General features: G+C 38.8%; 1 protein-coding gene and 1 non-coding gene across 2 annotated transcripts; one reads left to right on the top strand and one right to left on the bottom strand.

Moving 5' to 3' along the window:
* Nucleotides 1-6,960: 6,960 nt before the first annotated feature.
* LOC126668261 (uncharacterized) lies at nt 6,961-9,032 on the top strand. The gene is made up of 4 exons (XM_050361466.1): nt 6,961-7,942; nt 8,021-8,108; nt 8,215-8,578; nt 8,631-9,032. Exons 1-4 carry the CDS (start codon nt 6,961-6,963, stop codon nt 9,030-9,032), a joined length of 1,836 nt encoding a protein of 611 aa, XP_050217423.1.
* LOC126670891 (small nucleolar RNA R71) lies at nt 6,976-7,082 on the bottom strand. Its single transcript, XR_007638880.1, has one exon. It is a non-coding gene; the product is annotated as a small nucleolar RNA R71 (small nucleolar RNA).
* Nucleotides 9,033-18,895: the final 9,863 nt, after the last annotated feature.

The raw sequence follows: 18,895 nt of genomic DNA, 5'->3' as shown, positions 1-18,895 counted from the left end.
AACTTGAAAAAACAAAAAACAGACTCACTCTTTAATTGTTATCCACTGAAACACAAGTCACCATATTCTTAAAAGCCCACTTAGTACTTGCCATATCAGAGAAACTCCGGCAAATCACGGGTGGCAAATTATTGAATAAACTAGTTTAACGCATAAAAAATTATTGCACGTAACCGTTGAGTCATTTTATTTATATACTAATACTGCGTTAGTTATGAAAAAATTAATAGTAAAATAAAAAATATTTAAAAATTATAAGCGAGTCAATGTTACTTGAAAAAGCAGAGAGTGTTTGACCAAAATATCTACAATAACAATACAAACAGACAAAATATGTTTTAAAAGCATCTTATTATATGCTTTTCTTTAAAGTTATATTTTACAAATACTTAATAAAGATTAAATTAGCTTTTTGCTTTTAATTTGTGGACCCAACTTTGTGTGAAGATCTTTTTTTTTCTATTAGTTCTGACATAAAAGTTACAACTATTACTATCACATTTTTTTTGTTTTGACAATGGAGCTTTAATTCGTTTAAATTTACTTATTAAAATTTAATTTTTTAATATATTTTTTAATAAGAGATTTCCCGGTAAAAAAAAATATGGCAGCCGGATTTTTATTTTCTTTTTGTTAAAGAATTGATATGTATACATAATTTGATCGCAAAATTTCATGTTATATTAAAATCATATATAAATTAACTTTTTATAAAAAATATAAGTAAAAGATTATTGTCAAGTGATAAAATCTGAATATTATGTTATTTTGGTAAGAGAAGTTATGTTGAAATAAAATAATAATTAAAATGAAATAATAGTTTGGACATTTTCAAGATCAATTACTCATACGATGGTATAATATTAATTACCATTTTCAAGATCAATTACTCATACGATGGTTTATACAATGACATATTTTCAGAAATCACCAAACTCTTGATGTACTCGGTCAGAACCGATGGATTAAGCAAACTAGGAGGCTCATGCTTCTCAGCCCAATCAGTCAACCTCGGAGCAGAATCCGAATCCCCAACGTGAGTTCCTTCGGAGGAAGACCCTTCATCAACATGGCGTCTTTTCTGAGACCCAAGATCGCCAATGACAGGTATCACACTTGAAGGAGGAATATCCTCAACAGAATATGACATAACAGTTGCATCGAGATCAACAACCTCTCGCGCCTCCGAAGGAATCGCCGGAGCTAGGGGAAATTACCTCAGCAGGCTCGCCATCAGCAACACCATCAGCGTCATCAGCTATGACGACAATACCATCGCCTGCTAGCAAGATTGCTCCAGCATGAACTAAGGCGACCTCGACTTCGCCTATCGGAATATCCACACCTTCATCTTCGCCCATTGAAATATCCAAATTTACTTTGAAACCGGAAAGTAAGTCATCAGAAGAGGAAGACATTATGCAAAGAAAAAAAAAGACCAGAGACTATACACCTTCAGGAATAACTTCTTCAACAAATTGATATTCTAAATCCGCGAGTCCTTTTAAAGGATCTTCCGAAGACATCCAACGACGCCTAATATGACTATTTATCAAAATAGGAAAAAAAGGTTTTTAAAAAATAACATGCAAAGAAAAGGTCAAACGCCAAAATGGACTCGGATAGAGTTAGAAGAGAAGGATAAACATCGACGAACTTAGAAAAAAAGCAAAAAGAAAAATGGAAAAAAGCAAAGTCATGACACAAAATATGTAGATCGCCAGCCATTATCCAAACAAGGGAAATGAATGACGGATCTTCCTTTCTTACCGAGAGCAAAGACGAAGCACTCATCACATTTTCTTAATTCTACAAAATGACGAAACACATTTAAGGAAGGACACTGCCCCCGACACCTACATGCTTCTATGTAAGCAAGTATAACCTGAATCGTCCCAGGATACAATTCTCCTACGACTTTTTTCACTTCATTATACAATTCTGATCTCATGGAAATCGAAGTCCTACAGCTAATTGTTCTTCAAAAATAACGGTCTCCCTAGACGAACCGGGATACTCGAAGGCCCGCATCCGGGGATCAAGTTTCTTAGCACCATATCCCTAGGAAAATTATATATAAAAGAAAGATCCTGAACGTCTTCGCTAGAAAGCTTAGACCGAGTAAGAGCCATTAAGGACCATTCGGTTCTCGACTTCCCAATAGCCATCTAAAAGGCAGAAATCTTAACAAACAAGAAAAAAGAAATTCAAACAGGAAAAGAAGATCAAATAAGCCAAATTACCCAGAAAATGAAGAACACCAAAAACGCTAGAAAGGATAAAAGCTATCCAAGACAAAACACGACTAAAACAGAAAATCTTAGAAGACGCCTCAAGAAAGTTACCTGGAAGAATGAAGATTGAAGACTGAAAATTAAGAAATAAAACTGAAAATGTTCAGAGAAAGAAAAGAGAATAAATAAAAGGGCACGAGGAAGCAGACAACCATTTAAATGTATAAACTGATGGCATGCAAAAAGTCATGAAAAGACACTTGTCTTAAAACTAGAAAAGGCTACTAGATGACTGACACATGGCGGAAAGAGAAAATATGGAAATTTTGACAAGCAAGCAAAACGACACACCAGAACACGAATCGACTCGCCCCAATCAATGCTAAAATTTAATAAGGCATTAATATTGAGACTGTATCTCGCTTATGGGGGAGGGGTTAATGATGGATATCAAATCCTACCAAATGAGGATGAGTCGAATAGGATCGGTCCTCCAAGATAATATCACGTTCTAACTTAAAGCTGAAAGCCAAATAATATCAAAGACCGAATCCTAGAGAGCCGCCTTGATCAAAGGAATAGACAGAATCACGAAGATAAGGCGAATTCCCTGAAGACTTGGATAAAGCGTGTCGCGCGATGGAATCGCCCAAGAATCAGATCTGCGAAGTATCTTTCCTATTTGGATATAAACTCCAACTTATGAAGATAAGCCTATTTAGGAGATATTCCTGAATAAGACTTTTATCCGAATATGAAGTCTCTTTCCTATTCAAGGTCAAATCCTACTAAATAGGAATCATTTTCCTATTCAAAGTCTACTAGGTATGCATTCAACTACTACATAAAGAGCTTGAGGTATGCCTAAACACACAATCACATTCATATACACAAAACTCTGCTTAAGCCGCTACTGACTTTAGCATCAGAGAGTTAATCAGGCAACCACCTTCCGATTAGTTTTTATCCTGTTTTGCAGTTTAAATCGTTGATCAGAAGACAGACTCCATCAATTATAAAAATTTAAAATATATAGTATATATACTAATTTTTTTAATTAATAACTCCAACTGTTACTTTTAAATGTTAGTATTTTTTTGACATTTTTTGTAAAAATGCCTATATTAAACTAATTGTTTGTAAAAATATGTGGTAAGTAGTATTTTATAAAAAAGGCTTTTTTTTAATAAAATACGCTTTTAGTAGATTATTTGTAGATATTTGGCATATTCTAAAAAGATCATATTTTTGCAACAAAAAAAGTTTGAAAAACGTAATTTTACAAAAAAATGAAACAATAAAAATATATTTTTGCAAAAAAATTCAAAAAATTGTACAAATCATAATTTCCTTATTTGTTTTTTTATCAGATCACACATGGTGAAAATATATTAAAAATTATTTAAATGATAAAAATTAGTTTATGTGAAAATATTAAAATATAATATGTTCATAAATATTTTTTATTTTATTTATTCAAATTCTCATTGTATGTTTACTAAAATACTTTATATACACACTTAATAATATTTTAGTTTTCTTGGAATTCATTATTTTTAATATTTAGGGAAAATACTTCATTATTTTAATTAAGGTAGAAATTCTTATATTTAAATGATAAACATATTTTTATATGAAAATACTAAAAAACAATATGTTAGAAAATTTTATTTATTGTATTTATTAAAGTTATCATAATTTGTTTACTAAAGATACTTTCTTATGAATACTTAATGATGGAAACCGAATTCCAGCATAAGTAAAATGGAACCGAGTCATACAGGATCGGCTCTTCAAAGCGAATCCTTGAGCTCTCCTAAGGTGAAAGCCGAACAATATCAATGCTCGAGTCCACGAGATTCTCCATGCTTGAAGGCTAAAGAGGGATTCGCCTGAATCCTCAACAAGACCGACTCCTAGAGGATTCGGCCAATATACAAAATCTACGCCAAATCGCGTCGCTAAAGACCTAATTACATGGAAAAGGAATAATATGTAGAAGACCGAATATATATAATTACTTTTCTATTCGGAGACAAACTCCTATCTAGGAAGATAACTTTATTCAAGAAGATATGAATAAGACTTTTATTGAATAAGAAATCCCTTTCATATTCAAACAGAAGCTACTAATAAAAATCGCTTTCCTATTTTGATTCGACTAGGTATTCTATGAACTACCACTATATAAAGAGTTTGAGGCATGTCTAAACACATAATTACATTCAATACACTAACATGTTGCTGAAAGCCTAAACTAACTTTAGCATCGGAGAGTTAATCGGACAACCACCATTCGATTGGCTATCTACCATGTTTTGCAGGTTTAGTCAATAGATTCAAAAGGCAGACTCCATCAATTAGCGTTGTCTGTGGAAAAAGCTTGCAAACTTCAAAATCGAAGGAGCTTTTTTAAATTCAAAACAAATTTCATTTTTGAATGCCTTCTTTAACCCATCTAAGCACATGTACATTGATAGGAGTAAAATACTCCTATGTATTGAGTTTTTTTCCGCATGCTTTTGTTATATTTCACCGTGCTTTCTCTAGTATTTTGTATACCTTATTGCATGTGTGAGCGTTTCAGGTGTTTGAGAGCATTGCAGAGCATCTTGGCATCAAATATGGGAAGAATTGACGAAAGCAAGGAGCGAGGGAAGCCGAGAAGCGAAACGATCAAGGAAATAAGGCATTTTGCCTTGTCTTGGATCGAGACACCCCCTTTACACAGGTGTCTCGGTCCGAGACACAAGGAAATGATGGGCAGAGTGCCCATAAACTATCGTCTCGGACCGAGACACTCCCTCAACTTAGGTGTCTCGATCCGAGACATGCACTAAATGAAGGATCCCAACTTTCTTTCAATGGATCAAAGGCTCAAGGCCCACTTCCCCATTTGGCTAGACACAACTTGTACTAGGATGATTTTATTTCCTCAATTGTAAAGACTATAAATACAACATATTTTTATTCCTTTTGAAAAGTTGCTTCTCTTAGAATAGATTGAATCTTATTAGAAATTAGTGCTCCATAGCTTCCACCATTGTTGGTGCTTTGAAGCTTTTATTGCTTTGTAAGAACAAGGTCTTCATTATTATTGCAAGCTTAAGTATTATTGGATCTTCATTATCTCTTATGGTTTATTGCTCTACTCATTTAATTAAGGTAACCCCTCTTTACTTTCTAATGCTCTATTGTTCTTATTCATTGTTTGCTTGTGTTGCTTTAAGCATGAGTGGCTAAACCCCCTTTGTTTAGGGGTTGATATGAATCCTAGTTAAGGCATGATTGGGTTAGGGTTAGGGTTTGTGTTGATGTTATAATTAATGATTCTTAAGGCTTGCTTAGATTAGCTACCTAAGTATTGTTGTCAGATTAAGACTCACCTTGAGAGAGGGTTTGTTAATTGGAAAGAATTGATTAGATGCTTAATTAGTGACACCATGAGAGTGGGTTAGTAATTAAGTGGCCTTTGGGTTGTGATTTATTGTAATTACCCTAATTGTGTTTAGTGCTACAAGAGTAGGTTAAGCTTGATTAGTCGTGATTTTGTAGCTCTTTGAGGTTCGAGAGAGCGGGAGTTGCGATTTAGAAACGCTCGGCCCTCGTTTTATGACCGTAGACCCGAACCCCGATAACGCATGACCTAGGTGGATTGTCGACCTTCAAACCTCGTTTATCATTTGAATTCTTATTTATAGTTAATCGCTTTGAGTCTTTTACAATTGTTAAATTAATAGTCAATTTTAGTTGTTAGTTGCAAGTTGGTGATTAGTTGAATTATTAGTGTTAAACTGATTCTTGAATCTAAATCCAATTTTTGTTGCGCTAAACAAATTGAAATACAACTATAATTCATTCTCGTCAATCGCTCTAAGATTCGCTCCTCGTGGGATCGATATCCGATTTCCGGATTTACTACGAGTTGGGTTTATTCTCAACAAGTTTTTTGGCGTCGTTGCCGGGGAGTGACGAGTGTTTATTGATTGATTGAAATTAGTTGTAGTTCGGTTGAGTTAGTTTTATTTTCTGTTTTTTGTTACGATTGTTGTTCTTGCTTCTTTCCGGGTTCACGCGTGGTTTGCTTGTTGTTGTTTGTGTAGGAGATCAACTATAGTGTATGCACAATACACGAAGGGCTAATCTTTCGCTAGAACCGTTCCAATATAACCTCGGGGGATTTGAAAGAAGTGTGAGACAAGAAAATCGTAGACCCGCTATCATGGAAAATGGGGAAGATGATTATGAGGAAGAGCAATATCAGCCTGAAGTCGATGGAGTGAGGCAACATCCGCCCCCTCCACTCGATGAGAGAGTTCGGCAAGAGCATCAAGGGGAAGACCGCCCTCAAGCTCAAGACCATCAACCACTAAGGCAAACTTTGGGAGACTTCTTTCTCCCGGATGTGGATAACGCCACCTATGGGTGCTTTGCAAGATCGGTCACTGCGGCCACTTTCGAAATCAAGCCTAGCACGATTCAACTCCTAGAGAATCGGTGTGCCTTCTATGGGTTACCAAGTGAAGATCCGAATGAGCATATAGCAAAGTTCTTAGGAGTGTTGGATACATTCAAACTTCATAATATCACCGCCGATCAAATCAAGCTTCGTATGTTTCCATTCTCACTAAGAGACAAGGCAAGCTTGTGGCTTCGTTCATTACCTAATGCATCAATCCATAATTAGCGGGACCTTGCTCAAGCTTTTCTCCATAAGTACTTTCCGATGGGGAGAACCGCAAAGTTGACCAAGGACATCATTGACTATTATCAATATGATGGGGAATCTCTTTATGAAACTTGGGAGAGGTTCAAAGATCTCCAAAGACATGTCCCTCATCATCGCCTTGTAAGGGAGCATGTGCTTCAAATATTCTATAATGGCTTGGGTGAGATTACAAGGTCTACCATTGATTTGGCATCGGGAGGTTCTTTGAAGCAAAAGACGCTTGATAAAGCTAATGAATTGATTGAGAAGTTGGCGATGGTTAGTAGCAATTGGTCCTCGGAAAGAAGAAGACCACCGGCTCAAAAGGCATTAATGAAACTTGACCAATCAAAAGAGTTTGAAGCTATGAAGGCCATGAATGCCTCTTTGCAAAGCCAAGTCGATGCCTTGAAGAAGCAAGTGACCCCCCAGAACGCTCCGGTGGCATATGTACAAGTGGGATGCGAACATTGTGGGGACTTCAATCATGGTAGTAGTGATTGTTATGCCACGGGTCAAGCATGGAGTGAACAAGTGAACTATGTGGAAGGTCAAAGGCAAGAAAATGATCCTTACTCGAATACTTATAATTCCGGATGGAGGAACCATCCTAACTTTGGGTGGAGAAACCAAGAGGGCCAAGGCAATGCTCAAGGGTCTAATCAAGCGGGTCCAAGCTTCCAAGGTGGAAATAGACCTCCACAACAACAAGGAAATTACCATCATAATCAAGGTCATGGCAACAATTCAGGTGCTAGACCTCAACATCCCCCCGGTTTTCAACCTCAAAGAAATATGGATGAAGGGAATACATTTGCCAAGTTGATGAAGGAGCTAAGAGAGATGAAGCAACTTCAAAAGAACCAAGTCACCACTAATCAAATGCTTGAAACTCAAATCTCACAACTTGATATCAATCTTCAAGGTAGACCTCAAGGGGGATTGCCATCCACTACGGAGAATAACCCTAGAGAACATGTCAAGGCGGTAGAGCCCCGAAGTGGGAGAACCCTTGAGAAAGCCAATGAGAAGAAGCATGTTGTTGAGGAGGATGAGCCTCAAATTGTTATTGATATAGCAAGATCAAGTCAAGAGTTACCAAAGGAATGTGAGGAAGTGGTTATCGAGGTTGAAGAGCCTTATGTTAGGCCGCCGCCGCCGCCACCGTTTGTACCACCGGTCCCGTTTCCATGCCAGTTAAAGAAAGCTCAAGGAAACAAAAAATTTCATAAGTTCCTTGAGATTTTCAAAAAATTGCAAAATTAATCTTAGCTTGGCGGATGCACTCCGAGAGATGCTGCAATATGGCAAGTTCTTGAAGGATATCATTACCAACAAACGGAGTTGGGATAGTGGCGCAACGGTTTCCATTCCGGAAGTGTGTAGCTCAATCATCTTGAATGATCTACCGGCTAAGTTGAAGGACACAGGGAGTTTTTCTATACCTTGCACTATAAGAAATATGAGTTCTATAAATTGCCTATGTGATCTTGGTGCTAGCATTAATCTTATGCCTTTAACTCTTTTCAGGACACTATGTGGAGACCAAACTGTGAAAAGCACCTCGATGGTACTCCAACTAGCGGATCATTCGTTGAAAAGGCCGTTTGGGATTGTTGAGGATGTGCTTGTCAAGGTAGATAAGTTCATCTTTCCGGTTGATTTTATTATATTGGACTATGTGGTAGACAAGGTATAACGAGAGGGATGTGAACTTTCATGAGGTTTCCAAGGTGACGTTCCATTCCGATGAGCTTGACAATGAATATTCCGACGAAGATGAACTCAACACCGAAACTTTGATCACGAATGTGGGGGTTACACCTCCATCCTCTCAAGTACCACCCCAAGTGGAGATGAAACCACTTCCACCTCATCTCCGGTACACCTTTGTTGGGGAGAATGAGACCTTGCCGATCATCATCTCCGATAAGCTTTCGAAAGATCAAGAGAGAAGAGTGGTCCAAGTAGTGAAGGAGCATGTGTTAGCTATAGGGTGGCAAATCTCCGACATTCGAGGCATAAGTCCACAAATTGTGATGCATAAGATTCATCTTGAAGACGAGTCAAAGAAGTCAACTCAAAGGTAACGAAGATTAAATCCGAATATGAAGGAGGTGGTGCATAAAGAGATCGTCAAGCTCCTCGACGCTGGAATAATCTACCCTATTTCGGATAGTGAGTGGGTAAGCCCAATTCAATGTGTGCCTAAAAAGGGAGGTATAACGATGGTGGAGAATGACAAGGGAGAGTAAATCTCCACAAGGACAGTAATCGGTTGGCGAGTATGCATCGATTATGGAAAGCTCAACGCGGAAACTCGAAAAGATCACTTTCTGCTACCATTTATCGACCAGATGTTAGAAAGAGTAGCGGGTCACAAGTTTTACTGTTTCCACGACGGGTACTCCGGATACAACCAAATATTAATTCTCCCGGAAGACCAAGAAGAGACGATCTTCACATGCCCCTACGGTACCGTTGTATACTGACAAATGCCTTTCGGTCTATGCAACGCACCCGCCACATTTCAACGATGCATGACCTCAATATTCAATGATATGGTTGAAAATATAATGGAGGTGTTCATGGATGATTTTTCCATCTTCGGCGATTCGTTTGATGGTTGTTTGGAAAATCTTGAGCGTGTGTTGGCACGATGTGAGGAGACCAACTTGGTGCTTAATTGGGAGAAATGCCATTTTATGGTTGACCAAGGAGTTGTGCTCGGGCATAAGATTTCGAAAGCGGGTATTGAAGTGGATAGGGCGAAGACGAAGGTCATTGAGAAATTAGTCGCTACGGCTACGGTTAAGGGAGTCCGGGCATTCTTGAGCCATGCGGGTTTTTATCGCCGGTTCATTAAGGATTTTTCATCTATTGCGAGACCCCTAACAAGCTTGTTAGTGAAAGATGCCCCTTTTAATTTTACCAAGGAGTGTCATGAGGCGTTTGAGAACTTGAAAGAGGCTATTGTGACCGCGCCTATTATTTCGTCTCCGAATTGGAGCTTACCCTTTGAGCTTATGTGTGACGCAAGCGATCAAGCTTTGGGGTGTGTATTGGGTCAAAGGAAAGATAAGAAGGGGCATGTGATCTACTATGCTAGCCGGACGATGGCGGGAGCGCAACTCAATTACACCACTACCGAAAAAGAAATGTTGGCGGTGGTGTTTGCCTTGGACAAATTTCGGCAATACTTGCTCGGATCAAAATCCATCATCAATACCGATCATGCCGCCTTGAGATATCTTTTCACTAAGCAAGACGCAAAGCCGAGGCTCATTCGATGGATTCTCCTAATGCAAGAGTTTGACATAGAGATCCGGGACAAGAGAGGTATGGAGAACGTAGTGGTGGATCATCTATCGAGGTTAGAAATTCCGGAACCTATTCCTTTGGGTGTTGATATTAATGAACGGTTTCCGGATGAAATGCTCATGGCGATATCTAGTTTGGCAACACCTTGGTATGCATGCTAATTATCTATCCTCGGAAATCATGCCTCCGGATTTGACTCATCACCAACGGAAGAAATTTTTATCCGACGTCAAGAGGTATTTATGGGATGAACCCTACTTATTTAAGATTTGTGGTGATGGGATGATACGGAGATGTGTAGATTTGGAAGAAGTGATGCCTATTTTGAGTGCTTGCCATGATTCCGAGTATGCCGGGCATTACGGGTCGGCTAGAACCACCGCTGGAGTTCTTGAGAGCAGTTTCTTTTGGCCGACTCTATTTCGAGATGCCAAGGAGTATGTTGGGCATTGTGACCAGTGTCAACGAGTGCGGAATATCTCGAAGCGAGACGAGATGCCATTGACCTCCATTCAAGAGGTAGAAATATTCTATGTTTGGGGGATAGATTTCATGGGGCCATTTCCGATGTCTCATGGGAACCTTTTCATTTTGGTTTGTTGAGACTACGTGTCAAAGTGGGTAGAAGCGGAGGCTTTACCTACGAATGATGCTAAGGTGGTCATACGGTTTCTAAAGCATCTTGTGAATCGTTTTGGCACGCCTAGAGTTGTCATAAGTGATGGGGGCTCACATTTTTACAACTGGCAATTCGAAGCCTTGATGAGAAAGTATAATGTTTACGACCGTGTTGCAACCCCCTACCATCCCCAAACTAGTGGGCAAGTTGAAGTCTCGAACCACGAGTTAAAGAGAATCCTAGAGAAAACAATGAATGGGTCAAGGAAGGATTGGTCTTTGAAGTTGGATGATGCATTGTGGGCGTATAGAACGGCCTACAAGACTCCACTTAGTATGTCACCCTTTCGAATCGTCTATGGGAAGGCATATCACCTTCCTTTGGAGTTGGAGCATAAGGCCTATTGGGCGATTAAGAAGCTCAATTACGATTTTAAAATGGCGGGTGAAAAGCAGCTTCTTCAACTTAATGAATTGGATGGGATCCGGTTCATGGCTTACGAGAATACTAAGCTATACAAGGAGAAAACAAAGAAGTGGCATGATGCACATATCACCCCTAAGGTTTTAAAAGCGGGGTCCTTTGTGTTTCTATACAACTCGAGATTGAAGTTGTTTCCGGGCAAGTTGAAGTCCCGATGGAGTGGGCCATTTAAAATTAAAAATGTGGCAAGTCATGGAGCGGTGGAATTGGAAAATTCTCAAGGCGAGACCTTTAAGGTCAATGGGCATCGATGCAAGCCGTATCTCGGTCCTTTGACCAACCGAGTGGAAAATGAGATATCTTTCACAACTCCTACTTGAGTCCACCATGCGACGGTCGAGTTTTCGACTCTAAACAAGCGCACTTGGGAGGCAATCCTAAGTTGTTCGTTTTTCATACTTTCATCTTTTATTAGTTGTTTATTGTTTTAAGTGTTTTGGTGTTTTTATTTTTTTTCATAATTTTGGTTCAAGATAACGTCCGGTATGTTTCGGTTTTGGATGTGTAGGAGCTCGGGTTGCGTGCCAAGATGAGTGCTAAGTAAGAAAAAATTCCCCCCCCCCTCTCTATAGGGTGTCTCGATCCGAGACACCTTGTTGAAATTGGTGTCTCGGATCGAGACGTTACAATCTTCTTAGCAGATTGTAACGTCTCGGATCGAGACACTCATTTCACATGAGTGTCTCGATCCGAGACACCCCATTAAATGAGGGGAGGGTGAAATGTTCCTATTGGCTCCTCCTTTAAACTCAAGGATTGATGATGTGGCAAAATTTGGACCTTTCAAATAGAGAAACACACCACAAGGATCAATGACATGGCAAGATCTTAGCCCTTCTCCCCCTCCATTTTAATTTTTACCATAAAAAGACCTCCAACACTTCATCTTCTCCACTTTCTTTTCCTTATTAAGCATAAACTCCATAACCAAAAGCTCCACTCTCTTTCTTCTAGCCAAATTTTCATAAAGCCTTAACCACCACCTATTCCAGTCAAAAATCAAAACCGACACCACTTTAGAACACCCTTTTCGCTAATCTCCATGTCTCGAACATCAAGATCATCAAGAGCCACCGGTAAAGTTTCCAACCCGCATATTGAGGAAGAACAAGATGAGCAACGACTACGGACAATCCGTCATTCCCGCAAGACAACCGCCTCCGGTTCTAGAGTTGTTGGGGTTAACACTCCGGCCGCTTTGACTCGGTGATTCAAGGCTCCATTCAAAATACGTTCGGTAGCGGAGGGTGAGAGGTACAAAAAACTTGCGGATAGAGGTATAGCCCCGCCCTTTGTTATTGATTGGGCTTCAATGAGAAAATTAAATATTTTTGAAGTGGTGGAGCAACTCATAGGGTGGTTGCAATTAGACAAGATGGCGACGTCATCGCATGATCATTGTGAGGCGCTCACCTATGAGTTTTTCACTACTTTGGCGAAGTCACCCACCGATGATACATTCATGACATTTCGATTGGGTGGCAAGGAGCGGGAGTACTCCTTGGCCGCATTAAGGGAGGAATTCTCCATGTGGGATCACGGAATCAAATACATGCCGGGGTCCGACGAATTTGATGATAATTTGGCATGAAATGAAGCATCGGGAAAGCCTTCTTTTGATGTCCACACGGCCAAATTAAATCAAGTGCGAGATATCGGAAAAATAGTGGTGCTCAAGTGGTATGCACTCACATATTGCGGGCGCAACGAGTATAACAAGGTAGCTAGAGTGGACTTGCTCATTTTAAAGGCTCTAAAGTACCCCGATGATGCGGATGTGCAAGTCAATGTTGGATATCGGTTTATTATAATGATGCAAGAGATTCCCGAGGTGGCAAAGAAGATAGGATTTGGGTGGTTTATTCTACAATTGGCAAGAAAGGACCCGAATTGTGATGAAAGCAAGTATGTGATTTTACCCCCGCGTGTGATTGACATCGATCACTTGAGAGCGGGAGCGTATGTGAGCAAGGGCAAGGTGGCTGGCAAGTACAAGAGGGACAATCGGGAAGCCGGGCATCCGGGGCAACCAATTCCGGAGCGGATGCAAGGATCGCCTAGAGAGGAACCGGCACCAAGGAGGCCGAAAGAGCCGGTTAGAAGGAAAGGAAAAGAAGCGGCCGAAACTAGTGCCGAAGGCGGAAATGTTCACGAAGGAGTGCAATGGGAGCCTCCAGCTCCGAATGTCTCGCAAGGAGGAAGTGATTTTGACGCAATGCAAATTCGGTTCATGGAGGACCAACGCAAAATGTGGGAGCGTATGGAGTATAGGCAAAAGAGGCTTCAAGAGTGCCAAAGGCGACAAGAGGAAAAGCTAAGGGATTACTTCAATGCCCAAGGAGGGCCACGCTATCCTTCACCTACACCATCTCTGGATCCACCGGCGTTTGACTAGCGAGATTTGTTTTTTCTAACTCTATCTCATACAATTTCTTGCTTTTATTTTATTTCTTGCTTAGGGACTAAGCTAGAAATAGTGTGAGGAGGGTTGTGAAATTGTATCTCGCTCTATCTTTATTGCTTTATGTTGTGTGTTTATTTATCGCTTTATGTTGGTGTGTTTTCCTTATGTTTGTGTCGTTTTGAGTCTAGTAAGTTGTAGGATGTTTGAGTCGCCTCCACTAAACTCTTGTATCAAGCTTGAAATGTTGTTAGTAAAAGTTAGTGAATTTGGCAATTATTTGAAATGTATCAACTTTTGCTATCTCTTGTGATTGAATGTCATAATGTATGCTTCTAGCCTAAACAATTATTCTCAAATCTTGTTTAATTAGATGTGTATTGGGATGACATATTGCGAAGGGATAGTGGTGAAATTGACCTTTAGTTGTTGATTCTCGAATATGACGGTTTAGCTTAATACGGATGCATGACTTGCGGTAATTTTGAAAAATTTGTGTTATCTTAAATTTTGGGCATGATTTGGCATAAGAACATAGGAATTAAGCATGAGGCACAACACCACATTTATTCTTGAGCATTTCGAGCCTAATTGATTATTGTGAGTGTCGTTTTGTCCGAAATTCCTAGAATTTGCTCGGTGTCCATTCGAGATTGCATTGTTGAGTGATTGATGATTAAATGAGTGTGGCACTAGGTGTAACCATTTTTAGAGACCACTTTTAAGCCTACCCCTTTTACCTCTAGAAAACACAAGTTGGGCCTAGACCTTTGTTGATATTACCGTACTCACTCATTAATTCCGTTCTTCCATTTCCACTTTAAACACCCGAACTTGACTTGAGAACTAGTGTGAGGAGGATGAGGTAGTAGCTTGAAGAAAACAAAATAGTTTGAACTTTAGCTTAAAAGACAAATTATATGCCTAAGAAAGAAAGAAAAGAAAGGAAAATACAAAAAAAAATAAGAAAGAAGAAGAAAATTGCAAAAATAGAGATGCAAGAAAAGAAAAAGAAATAAAGGCATTAGAATGTAATAAAAGTTCAAAAAAGAGTTCAATTGTGCTTAAATACCAAGCTAACTCAAGATGATGAGTAATGTTACTAACTAGTTTCAAGTCAAGTTTTAGCCTAAAAATATCAACTTTGACCTACCCCAACCCTTAGCCACGTTACAACCCGAATAAAGTCCACATGATAATTGTCGATCACTGAGCTAAGTAGTGGAGTTTAGGAGTATGAGCAAACCTATGAGAGTTTCGTGTTTTGTGTGCTTCAATTCTTTGCTTTTAAACACATGTGTGAATAGAGTGACACCTTGTGAGGAATTTAATGCCTTTGTTCAATGCTTAAGTTTGATTTGCGACAAATCGCCCAATGTTTTTGTTTAAATCAAATATTCGCATGTCCCGTAGATGATGGTGAAAGCTTGAGTAGTTGAGATCAACCTTAGGCTAATGCAATTGTATTCTCTTTGTCTCCGGAACAGGTCATTACAACTACATTGATCATTTGTTTGCATTGCGTATAGTTGTTGATGCTCGACGTTTGCATTTGTTCATTCTTAATTCGGGAATATGATTGTTGATACTTGCTCAATATTGCCAAGTGTGTTATTTTGAGTTACATTTTAATACATTCTCGCTTGGGGACAAGCAAGGTTTAGTGTGTTTGATAGGAGTAAAATACTCCTATGTATTGAGTTGTTTTCCGCATTCTTTTGCTATGTTTCACCGTGCTTTCTCTAGTATTTTGTATACCTTGCATGTGTGAGCGTTTCAGGTGTTTGAGAGCATTGCGGAGCATTTTCGCATCAAATATGGGAAGAATCGACGAAAACAAGGAGCGAGGGAAGCCGAGAAGCGAAACGATCAAGGAAACAAGGCATTTTGCCTTGTCTTGGATCGAGACACCCCTTTTACACAGGTGTCTCGGTCCGAGACACAAGGAACTGATGGGCAGAATGCCCATAAACTATCGTCTCGGACCGAGACACTCCCTCAACTTAGGTGTCTCGATCCGAGACATGCACTAAATGAAGGATCCCAGCTTTCTTTCAATGGATCAAAGGCTCAAGGTCCACTTCCCCATTTGGCTAGACACAACTTGTACTAGGATGATTTTATTTCCTCAATTGTAAGACTATAAATACAACTTTATCTCTATTTTAGGTCAAGAAATTAATACTCAGATTTTTATTCCTTTTGAAAAGTTGCTTCTCTTAGAATAGATTGAATCTTTTTAGAAATTAGTGCTCCATAGCTTCCACCATTGTTGGTGCTTTGAAGCTTTTATTGCTTTGTAAGAACAAGGTCTTCATTATTATTGCAAGCTTAAGTATTATTGGATCTTCATTATCTCTTACGGTTTATTGCTCTACTCATATAATTAAGGTAACCCCTCTTTACTTTCTAATGCTCTATTGTTCTTATTCATTGTTTGCTTGTGTTGCTTTAAGCATGAGTGGCTAAACCCCCCTTTGTTTGGGGGTTGATATGAATCCTAGTTAAGGCATGATTGGGTTAGGGTTAGGGTTTGTGTTGATGTTATAATTAATGATTCTTAAGGCTTGCTTAGATTAGCTACCTAAGTATTGTTGTTAGATTAAAACTCACCTTGAGAGAGGGTTTGTTAATTGGAAAGAATTGATTAGATGCTTAATTAGTGACACCATGAGAGTGGGTTAGTAATTAACTGGCCTTTGGGTTGTGATTTATTGTAATTACCCTAATTGTGTTTAGTGCTACGAAAGTAGGTTAAGCTTGATTAGTCGTGATTTTGTAGCTCTTTGAGGCTCGAGAGAGCGGGAGTTGCGATTTAGAAACGCTCGGCCCTCGTTTTATGACCCTAGACCCGAACCCCGATAACGCATGACCTAGGTGGATTTTCGACCTTCAAACCTCGTTTATCATTTGAATTCTCATTTATAGTTAATCGCTTTGAGTCTTTTACAATTGTTAAATTAATAGTCAATTCTAGTTGTTAGTTGCAAATTGGTGATTAGTTGAATTATTAGTGTTAAATTGATTCTTGAATCTAAATCCAATTTTTGTTGCGCTAAACAAATTGAAATACAACTATAATTCATTCTCGTCAATCGCTCTAAGATTCACTCCTCGTGGGATCGATATCCGACTTCCGGATTTACTACGAGTTGGGTTTATTCTCAACATACATCCCCGTAAACTTGCCTCTGGGCTCTTTAAACTCAACTATGCTCCCTAGATTTTTTATCATCACCTCCGTCTTGTAGTCATATATCTTTGCATATGGATGATCTTCATCACCCTCCCATTTGTTTAAAGTCGTGATTCTTGCTCTTCCGGCCTTTTGTTGGCTGATGGTGTGTTTATGTTCCTCCAGAATCTTCGTTAAAAAAATTTGTGGGTCATAATTAGGATTAAGTCTGAACTATTTCATATACTTATCAGCCAGGTAAGCACTTGTGATGTGGAAATTTAATTTTCCTTTTGCACAAGTGTGCTCCAATTAAAATGACTTCACTTGGAACGTGTTGCCTCTGGACTCAGAAAGGTGTATACATGGAAGCATAAATCCAAAACCCACAACCTTCGTAGCACTTGGCTCTCATCATGGTTTTCTCATATTTTGGGAAAATGCACTTGATACCTATTTTTTATTCCCCACTACCTACAAGCTTTTGTAAATTGGTCCCCGTTAGTTAAAAAAACATTCCAATTGTGAAAGTGGATTGTCTTCCTCGCTCTAAGCATCAAACATATTAAATTTATGCCCACTATCTCCTTATTTAGAATATGAAGCCATTTTGTAATGATCATATGTAATATAATCAGAGTTAACTTCATCAACCCCCTGGTGTATGGTTCTGTCTACCCCAATAGACCCATACTCTATTTGGGATCTACGTATTGATCTTCCACCTACATTCGTTTTTGGCACACCATCTTCGTCTTCAACCTTTACATCATATTGTGCACTTGGTCCAGCTTGGGTCTTTGCATTCAGTTGATTAATTAATCTCAATTTTGACAACAGATCATCATCGTAATCATTCGAAATGACATAGTCAGGTTTTACAATAAATGGTGCATATTTTTAATGCCTTCTACTACATGATCAAAGAGTCCTTCAAATGCCTCCTCCAATTCGTACACAAATGGCTGCTCATCATGTTGTTCCTAGTTTTGCCACTCAAGTTGTTCCTGGTTCTGCCACTCAGGTTGTTCCAGATTTCGCCCCTCAAGTTGTTCCAGATTTTTCTCCTAATGCTTCCACTCAGATTGTTCCTCAAATGGCACCTCATTTTGGCCCTCAGTCTAGTCCTCATGGTGGACCTCAATTGCCTCCTCATTTTACCCCTCATTTTGATCCTCATTGTGGCCCTTAAATGGCCCCTCATTTTTCCCTTCATAATCGCCCTTAAATGCATGCTCAGGTTGGTCCTCAAATGGTTGCTCACTAGGCCCCTCGGACTTCCCCTCACCAGGTCCCCAGGTTTCCATTCAATACTGTAATATTCAAGCAACATCGGGCCACCAGAATCTGGTAAGCAAATATTAGACAAGATTTACCCCCACCCATAATGTTATCGATATGCACTAGGCCAATCATGTTTGACAATGTTAACTTTATATTTTTGTTATTAATAAGTACACACTTTCATTATCATTTTATGTTATAATAAACTGATTGAATGGTTAATTCTTCTAAGATCATCACTTGATAATAGCACTTTTAGGTTTAATAAAGAGTTATATTCAAATTGTCCCTAGTCTTAATAAAACATTAAGACTAGTATGATATTGACTGATGATTATATTTTACTAATCATGTATATGAGTTATTAAGTCAAATTATAGGTGCTATTTGAGAAATAACGCACTGGATGACTCATCATGAGAATACTACATATATTGTCATAAGTAATTCTCATTATAGTAATATTAATCTAATCCTTTGAATTTGAAATGACCATAGATTTCCACATATCTATTTCATATTTTACTACATTCTAACATTGTATGTAATAGAATAATGGAATAAAAGTATCTATGCGGAAAATGTGAGTGACTAAGAAGAAATTTGTCTCTCATTTAGTTGAGTTAGATATCTGTGGGGGCCCTTAAAAAGATAGACTGAAGGAAATGTA

Source organism: Mercurialis annua, linkage group LG2 (genome assembly GCF_937616625.2).
Source record: "Mercurialis annua linkage group LG2, ddMerAnnu1.2, whole genome shotgun sequence".
NCBI classification, from domain to species: domain Eukaryota; kingdom Viridiplantae; phylum Streptophyta; class Magnoliopsida; order Malpighiales; family Euphorbiaceae; genus Mercurialis; species Mercurialis annua.
Note: the sequence above shows the minus strand (reverse complement) of the source record. Positions and strands in the feature narration are given on the sequence as shown.

Coding starts and splice junctions, on each gene's coding strand:
- LOC126668261 (XM_050361466.1), top strand. CDS start 6,961: ATGGGGAGAACCGCAAAGTTGACCAAGGACATCATTGACTATTATCAA. Junction 7,943..8,020: donor CAAGGCGGTAGAGCCCCGAA/GTGGGAGAACCC, acceptor TTATTGATATAG/CAAGATCAAGTCAAGAGTTA. Junction 8,109..8,214: donor AGGCCGCCGCCGCCGCCACC/GTTTGTACCACC, acceptor AATTAATCTTAG/CTTGGCGGATGCACTCCGAG.